Raw genomic sequence first — 9307 nt, forward strand, 5'->3', positions numbered from 1 at the left:
CACATCTTACTAGTCAATGGTTATACGATTCATTATTTAAAAATTAAAACTGTTATAAACACAGCAGAAGAATAAAATTAAGGTTCCAATTCAAATATTGGAAACATATTTTTGATTCTGTTTCACGACTTCTTGTTTTTTTATTTTTGTATTACAATGGAATCAAACAAATGCGAAAACCTTCCTCTTTACACTTCTGTATTTATTACCTACGGCTATATGTCAAGCTAGTACATTTCAGTGACACCAGAAACGTTGAAATAGGCCTCAGATAACGCTGGTAACGGAATCCGATGAATAAGTTTTGGGTAGATTCGAAGTGAGATTTTGAATTTATGTTTAAGGTGCAAATACTAATTTCAAATGTCAATCATTTTGCAGCTTATTTTATTGTTTGGACGTTTTTGAACGATAGTCATGTAGTAAACGCCGCCGGTGTATACTTTCTAAAGAATTTTCGTAATTCAAAACGAAATAGTACTACCCCACAATATAATATGTGTTTAAATAAAAAAATCATGGTGAAACTGGGCATTAGTGCTAGAATAAACCATTGTGATTTGGCCATCCATCCAGTAGCTCTCAATCTCCTAGTCTATTGTGACCTCACATACTCAACAAATGTCATCACTCATCATTTGCATTTGTTTATTTGCTTTTTGCTCTGGAAAAGAAATTACTAATTTTTCCCACGGCCCAAATTCAAGAAATTACTTGCATTTAATTAAAACATTTACTTTTAAATGAAAAATAACAATCATGATCATTCGAGGAAGACTATCTTTTAGGATTTTATCATATCTGGTGTCAATTTCACTCATTTTGTCCATACTCTGGGCTCTAACCCACAGCCGTCTGTGCAACTATGATGAATACGTTTGTGTCGAAACAGCTCGCCAGATCGAGGAGGAACTACAAAGTGAAACTTTGGTGGATCTAAAGGACTTCAAGTACACAATTGACAACGACGTATGCAATAGAAGTCGCCGAGAACTCATAGGTACACCCATTCATTTACTTTTATTGTCGGAAATAGGTTTAAAATTATTTGTCTTGAAATTCCAAACAAAACAGGTATCATAATTGTGACTTCCTATGTTGGACACGATGAACTGCGATCTGCTCATCGACAATCAATATCCCAAAGCAAGTTAGTGGAAATAGGCTTCTCCAGGGTATTTCTGTTGGCCGAAATACCCGCCTCGGAGAAGTACATCAAGCAATCGCAGGTTATCGATGAGAATAGGAAATTCGGAGACATCTTGCAGGGTAACTTCGTAGAAGCCTACAGGAATCTCACCTACAAGCATGTCATGGGCCTGAAATGGGCCACAACAAAGTGTTTCCGGGCCAAATTCATCATAAAAATAGACGACGATGTTGTGTTCGATTTGTTCCATCTCAGGTACTACCTCGAGGGCCTAGAAATCAATGGCTCCCCTAACAAATTCATGGCTGGCTATGTTCTTGACAATAAGACTCCGATTCGTCTCACTGCCAACAAGTGGTCGGTGACGAGAGACGAATACCCAGGCGACGTTTATCCCGACTACCTCTCCGGGTGGTTGTACATAACAAATCCCATCACAGCACTGCAGCTGGTCCGCCGGTCCCAGAGTGAAAAGTTCTTTTGGATTGACGACACTTGGGTAACTGGGGTGCTGCGTGACAGACTCTCCATTCCCCTAATCAAGCTCAACGAATGGTTCTCCTCGAATGCCCAATTCCTCGATTGTTGTATCCGCGATGTTAAGGACTTCTCCTACGAATGTGAGTACTTTGTTGGACCAAATGGAGGCGACACCAAAATGATAATCGAATTCCTTCATGGAATCGAAAAGTGCTACTTCGACGAGTGCACTAAACGTACTCCAGAACAATCGGTCAAGCAGACGTGTGTTTCCAGTGCGAAGAGATTTGTTCCCGATCACGGGGATGCTCTGATAAGAGAGGTTAAACTATGATAACAAGTATTAGAACGTGGGCAATCGGCAATTGAAACATACACACAAAGTACCTGTTGGCGAATATTTGAGAGTAGAATTATTATCAAACAAACGAGAAAATACTCAGCGTCCGTCGTCGCCAAAAAGTCTGTGATTGCGAATCTCAGAAGTTCCACGTTAATCCCAATTGACATTTTCTCAGCGAGGAAATTCTTATGCCTTAAGTTTTTTTTATACAATTAAAACAATTTTTATATAAAAAAAGTGGATATTCTTTTTTTTATTAATTTGAATTAAATTTGCAATGTCGACTGATGTGCCTTAAAAACAAAGTGTTATTGAAGAGCAGTTTTTTTTGTAGCATAAGATTGAGAAGTTCTATAATTCATCAAACTTCAGCACCGTATAGCCCACAGCAAAATGGTAAGGCTGAACGGATGAATCAGACTTTTGTTGAAAAGGCACGATCTTTACTAACAAATGCAAATTTAAAAAATATATATTCTGGGCAGAGGCAACTAATACAGCTGCGTACCTTTTGAACAGAACACCTCGAAAGCATTGAAACAATAGTTTACCAGAAGACATATGGACCGGAATTAAACAGAATTTGAAATATTTAAGGGTATTCGTAGATGTGTAGCAATGGCTTTAGTACCAAGAGAAAAGTCAGAAAAATGTATGATGTCAGGATACTGTGAAAATACCAAAGCTTAGAGACTATAATCCATTTACAAGAATCTCTAAAGATGAAGCACTAAATAGAAACGGGAGAACGTTAATTAAATTACTTGAAAGTTTCGGTTTCTGGGTCTGGAATGGTATATCTAGAAGTGGTGTTTGTGGTGAACTGACCTTTGTGGGTGGGCAGGGAAGTTCAGTTATCGATCTGGGTGCAGGGAATGGTGATTGGCTTCAGGCTGTTAATGATTTTGAAGTATTATTTGCAACTTTTACGTCTCATTTACCAATTCCGGTGAATGCAAACTTCTTGCATGAAACACTTCGCCTAAGCTTAGAGAGATTCCGAGAAAGATTAAACCTTCACGTTGGTTAGCTGCGATGTTCGAATGGTAGACATGTGCATTCAAGAGGACACAAGTGTCCACAGGTTTTTCTCAAAATCCACCTCTGTCTATCAACTCCTACTCTCATCTCCCGGTGGTGAACATCGGGTGCCCAGTACCTTAACTATAGATTGGGTTCCAAACCCAGTGGAAAGTTGTGGGTGGCAGCAAACGAGAGGGGTGGGAGAGGTGTTTCCACTAAGGCAACTCTCCTTATCCAGACGACAGCGGAGGAATCAACGGTGGCGTCTACAATTCCAGTAAGGTTGAACTACTTAGTGAACACCTTATAGACTTATTCGGAGCCCAGGTCTATAAGGAGTGGTTTTATCCGGCTCCCCATCCTTGGAGTTATACTTAGGATCTGGCCCTCCAGATTGGGGGTTGTGCCGTCAGGGTGACTACCTGGCCAAGTAAAAGCTTTCATAGTTGCGAAGCACCAACAAGCCTCGGATACGGACGGATTTACTGTTGACAACCAAGGCAAACCAATTAAGGACAACGAGCTTTGGATATGCACGTGGAATGTTAGGTCCCTTAACAGGCCACATGCAGCCGAAGAATTAGCGGAGGCCCTAGAACGATTTAAAGCAGATATCACCGCCGTCCAGGAAATACGATGGGATGGGCCGGGCAAAAGGAGGATGAAAAACTGCGATATTTACTATGGTGACTGCTACCACGATAACCAACAACGCTTATTTGGATGCGGCTTCGTCATTGGAGCCAGACTTAGGCAAGAAGTCTTGAGCTATAGGTGCATCAATTAGCCCCTTATGACCATCCGCATCATGGTTAAATTCGGCAACATTAACCTGGTATGCGCGCACGCCCCCACAGAAAAGAAAGACGACAACATCAAAGATATGTTATTTGAGACAAAACATATGAGCAGCGTCTTAGCTACGATATTAAAACTGTCTTGGGCGATTTTAATGCCAAGCTAGAAAGGGAAGACATCTTTGGTGGAATAATCGGGAAGAACAGCCTGCACGACAACACTTCCGACAACGGATTCATGCTCATAGATTTTGCTGCGGGGCGGAACGTCATGGTAGCTAGTACGCGTTTTCCACACCTCAACTTATACAAAGGAACTTGGACTTCTCCAGATCAATCTAGCGTCAACCAGATTGACCATATTGCGATGGACGACGACAGACACGCTTCCAGCATCATGGATGTACGAACTTTCCGAGGAACTAACATCGACTCGGACCACTACCTCGTTGTAGAGAAGGTAGCACTTCAGATTACCAGACCAGAAGGTACAACGTCGAATGGCTACAATCGCCAGAGATCGCCAAATCCTTTTTCGACCGACTTACAAGTAATCCCTCTCGAAGTTCTCTGCCGCCGACACAATGTATCGAAAACCAGTGGTAACATTGCCAAGATGCAATCAGAGAAGCTGCCTCTGATGTGCTGGGTTTCAAACAGCCACAAAAGAGGCGAGAGGAACGCCGACTTCTCAGAAGGAAAAACAGAGGGCATGAGAAGCGTGCGGTTGAAGATGTTTAAAAGCAGGAATGAAGTTTGAAAGTTTTATGAACAGGTGAAACGAAATTCACAGGTACATAAACCTACAACCGAAGGCTGCGAAGACGTAAGTGGAAACATCATAGTGGAACCGCAGTCAATGCTGAGGATATGGAAGAACCACTTCTGCAGACTGTATAACGGCGACGACGAACTCAATTCCGCTGTCAGGCAGGATGACCCATTCAACATAGACGACGAAAGCCAACAATCCCGTCCTCCCGACTTAGAGCGGATGGCTTGGAGCGGATGGCTTGAATGCCGAGCTCTTTAAAGCAGCTGGAGATAAGTTGGTTAGGAGCATGCACCAACTTATCTGTAATGTATGGTCGGAAGAAAGCATACCCGATGAATGGAACCTCAGTATTGTTTGCCCGATCCTGAAAAAGGAGACCGTCTAAGCTGCACCAACTATAGAGGAATAAGTCTACTTAACATCGCCTATAAAATCTTCTCTGCCGTAATATGTGAACGTCTAAAGCCCAGTGTGATTTTAGACCAGGAAATTCCACAGTTTATTAAATATTCAAATTACGGCAGATCCTGGGGTGGAATCGGCTAAGGTGATTTTTGATTGTCACCTTTGTGATCATAAAAAGTGATCAAACTAATTTTTGCGTCTGTGTAAGGTGATCACCAAATTTTGTTTAGAATTTGGTATCACTTTAAAAGAAATTCACTGACGTTTGTTACAATTTCAGTGGTTGTATTCAAAAACCGATCTGAAGCTATCCGGATTATAATGTAATTATAAGTTTTGATGTACCAAGTAGCCACGATGATGTTCTGCCTGCACAATAGTCAGCATTTAACTTTTCTCGTTGAGCACTCTGTCTCCATACAAAGCTGTCGTGAGCACTCCCGCCATATTTTGCATTTATTGCCAGAATTTTTCTGTTCTCGTTGCAGATCTAGGCAACAAAAATTAATGAATCAAACAATTGACTTACGATCATAGCGTTAACACTATGTCTTCCTTTTCTATTAAAATACATATGATCATTTTCCGAAGGGTGGAGAATCATAATATGACTCCCATCAATGCAGCCGATTACTAGGAAACAAATAATAAAATAAAAATCAAGTAATAAAAATAATTTATTTTTACTTAGAAACAAAATCCTACCTCCATAAATTTGATATTTTTCGTAGAAGAACATTTTTGTTGCTTCTGAAGCCCATTGATTAAATTTAATTGTAAGTGGGCGCAATTTCCTCTTCATTTGTTTTAAGGTCAAAGAAATAACCTCACAAACAGTACTTTGGCCCATTGGAGCTGACCAGTTAGCGCCAATTTGCCTTTGGTAGCCACCACCTACTAAAAAATTTATAGTCACGCCTAATCGAAAAATAGGGGGAATGTGTGTTTGGACTTGGAAGATCAAGAATGTTTATTTTATTGCGGAGGTTAATCCTCAAGAGCCGGACATTTCTATTATGAATAATATTTTTATTTTCAGCATTTTCAGAATGTAAAATCAAAGGCACAAACACATTCATATTGACTTGAAATTTCCACAACTTAAAATAAAATTCAATTTCCAATAAAAGTGACAACTAAAGAGCTGTCACCAGAAAAAGTCACCAAATCGTGATTGTCACCGGTGACTATCACCTTACAAAGACCGAATTTGTTGATTGTGACTGTCACCTATCACAAATCACCTTACCCGATTCCACCCCTGGTAAAAACCCAAGAACACCAAATCGACACCCACCATTTTTTCATCGATTTCAAGGCCGCATATGACAGCATCTACAGGGACGAGCTGTATAGAGTCATGTCTAGTTTTGGTATCCCTGCCAAACTGGTCCGTTTGTGCAGGATGACCATGGAGAATTCACGCTGCTCCATAAAGGTTGGAAACAGTTTAACAGAACCTTTCGATATCAAAAAATGTTTTAGATTCCAAAGTAAAAGGCTATTATGTTGTGTTGATTTTGCAAATGACTAAGATGAAAGAAAATCTTTGAGCGGATATACAATTTTAAAAACAAAATGGCGCAATTTCCTTGGGATCGGAAAGCAAATAACAACTGCACTTTCTACCTGTGAAGCAGAATACATGGCGGCATTCTTAGCTGTCCAAGAAGCTCTATGGATCAAAGTATTGGAACAAGAAAGTTTTAATAAACTAATGGAAGCAACAGATATTTTTTGTGATGATCATGGAGCGGTTCAGCTGGCAATTAATGAAAACTATCTAACTATATGTGGATGTTCGTCATCATTTTATTAGAGACAATATAGCTAATAATAAAATCAACATTAAAACTATTTCTGCTGATACAATTTTCGCTGACATTAAAACAAAACCTTTTCGTGGAGTTAAAATTAAAATATTTAATTAATTAATGGGACTTTATAAATATATTGAATTTTAGTGAGGAATTTGAAATTGAAAATAAAATATACTTGTTGAATTATTTATATTTTAATTTCTAATGAAAAATAAATATCTTAAACCCAAAGGACGTGTTTTTCATCATCTTTCCTACCTGTTTGATGGGGAAAAACAATCCGAGGTACAATTTTATTCATGAAAAGACCCATTTATTTTATTGAGTCAGTTTAAACACCAATCACATTTTGATTGGTTTGTTTTATTTACTAAAGAAACGCTATTTTTGTTTAGACTCAATCAACAGGCATTAAGCTTCAAAATAAAATGCAACTTACAAATGTGCCAAACATAAATTCCAAAATAAATGATAACGTTAATTGGAAATCGTTAAAGTTGATAAACGTAGTTAAGAATAAGAAACTCAAAAAATCCCCTTCGAAGATCTTACATACAGTGGCTCACAGCTTATTTGATACAGTGAATAGAACAAAATGAAAACCAATGAATTACCAAAGTTTATAACAGTACATACAAACATTTTATGTGGGCTTATGGATTCATACTCAGAGTATAATTTTGCATTAAATAGGTACCAAAATATTCTAGAAGTTTACTCTTTTTACTACAAAAAGTAGAATTTCGTCAAAAAAACACCTCACACCTTAATTGATACACCTAATTTAATCTACCTTGACTTTTTATTTACCCGCATTAGGTTGTTGTTTTCTTATTATTATTGTTGCTATGGTAGTATGGTTATTTGAAACAGTTTTTCCCAATTGCTTGTGTAATATTGTGAAACGTTGTATCAATTTTATTATTTTTATTAAAATGGGTCGTCGAACAACTGTTGAATTCCGCGAATTGGTTATTCGGCATTATAAAAGCGCAAAATGTGTTGACCTTACCCCATCAACGGTACAACACGTAGTGGAGAGGTTTGTTCATGAAAATCGCAACAAGGACAAAGGAAGAAATATACCAAACAAAATTTTCAATCCTTCTGATGAAAGATTTATCTTAAGAAAAATTAAAGCCAAATTAAAATTATCGGCTTCAAAACTTGCTGCTGAGGTTCATGATGAATTGGGGAAATCTTGTAGCGCTAAAACCATCCGTCGAGTGCTTCGCGAGCATGATTTCAATTGGAGAGAGAGAAAGACAACAGTTTCTGGGATTCAGTTATCTTTGCAGATGAGTTCAAATTAAACATATTTAACTCTGATGGGATGTTCTACGTCTAGCGGATACCGAATACGGAAATAAAAAAGGAGAACCTCAAAGCTACTGTAAGCCACGGAGGAAGAAGTGTCATGGTATGGCTTGTATGTCTGCAGCTGGTGTCGGAAATTTAGAATTTATTGAGGGAACAATGGACAAAACTATGTATCTTCAAAAAAAAATTTGATTCCAAGTGCTGAAAAGTTGGGAATTCGTTCGAATTTTCGATTTTACCAGGGCTACGACCCGAAACACAAATCAGGAATTGTGCAGACCTGACTGATTTGGAATTGCCCCCACTTGATGACGCCACCGGCACAGTCACCTAACTTTAATGTCATCGGAAACTTATGGGAATTATTGGACGACAACATTCGAAAACAGAAGATTCCGAACAAGAACGAACTGAAAAAAATAATCTTAGACGAATAGGGGAAAATAGCACCTGAAGTGACCCGTAAGTTAGTAGACTCTATGCCTAAAAGAATGAAAGCGGTTGAAAAGGCCATGGGTTATCTTACTAAATATTAAAGTGTCGCAAGAAGCTCTTAACTTTTAAGTTTTATATGAAATATATTTGCGTATCAAATAAGCTGTGGCTTAAAATTGTATGTTGTTTTAGTTTTTTAGTTGTTTTGTTTTTAAATAAATTATAGTTCTTTGTTGAAGTGCATTTCGTTTTCTTTCAAGTACAGTTGGAAATTTGTTAGTATTGTTTAGCTTCTATGCAAATCCGATATATATTTGAAATCAAGTACTGTATTAAATAAGCTGTGAGTCACTGTATAAAATTACTTCATTGATGTTTTAGGCACCCTGTATTCTTACTGAAAGGAAATGGACGGGGGGTTGATTATGGGATTCTCGCGAATCGTTTTGCTAGCGAGTTTGCCATTTTTCAGTTATTGCTTTCGCTTTCTTGGTTTTGAATTCGACCAATTAACAAATTGGAAGGAGAATTTGAAATGTCTTAATGTTTGTTGTCTTAATGTTTTTTTTTGGTGGATACACAGGCGAAATTGTAATTTTATTTAGCTTTATTTTAATTTTCTTATAATTTATCCACAATCCATAATAAAATATAAAAAAAAAAACAAAACAAAATTTGTAGAAAGCTGTCAAATCACTGGAATATAGGAAGAAAAAATCAAACCAAAAGTGTTAAATCACTGGAATATAGGAAGAACTA

The 9307-nt window shown here is 38.0% G+C and overlaps 1 protein-coding gene across 1 annotated transcript; it reads left to right on the top strand.

The window, feature by feature from the left end:
- The first annotated feature begins 632 nt into the window (after window positions 1–632).
- On the top strand, window positions 633–2193 carry LOC129945378 (beta-1,3-galactosyltransferase 5). The gene is made up of 2 exons (XM_056055098.1): window positions 633–1000; window positions 1075–2193. The coding sequence occupies exons 1-2, from the start codon at window positions 760–762 to the stop codon at window positions 1962–1964; spliced, it is 1131 nt and encodes a 376-aa protein (XP_055911073.1). The 5' UTR covers window positions 633–759; the 3' UTR covers window positions 1965–2193.
- Window positions 2194–9307: the final 7114 nt, after the last annotated feature.

Source organism: Eupeodes corollae, chromosome 2 (assembly GCF_945859685.1).
Source record: "Eupeodes corollae chromosome 2, idEupCoro1.1, whole genome shotgun sequence".
Taxonomy (NCBI): Eukaryota; Metazoa; Arthropoda; class Insecta; order Diptera; family Syrphidae; genus Eupeodes; species Eupeodes corollae.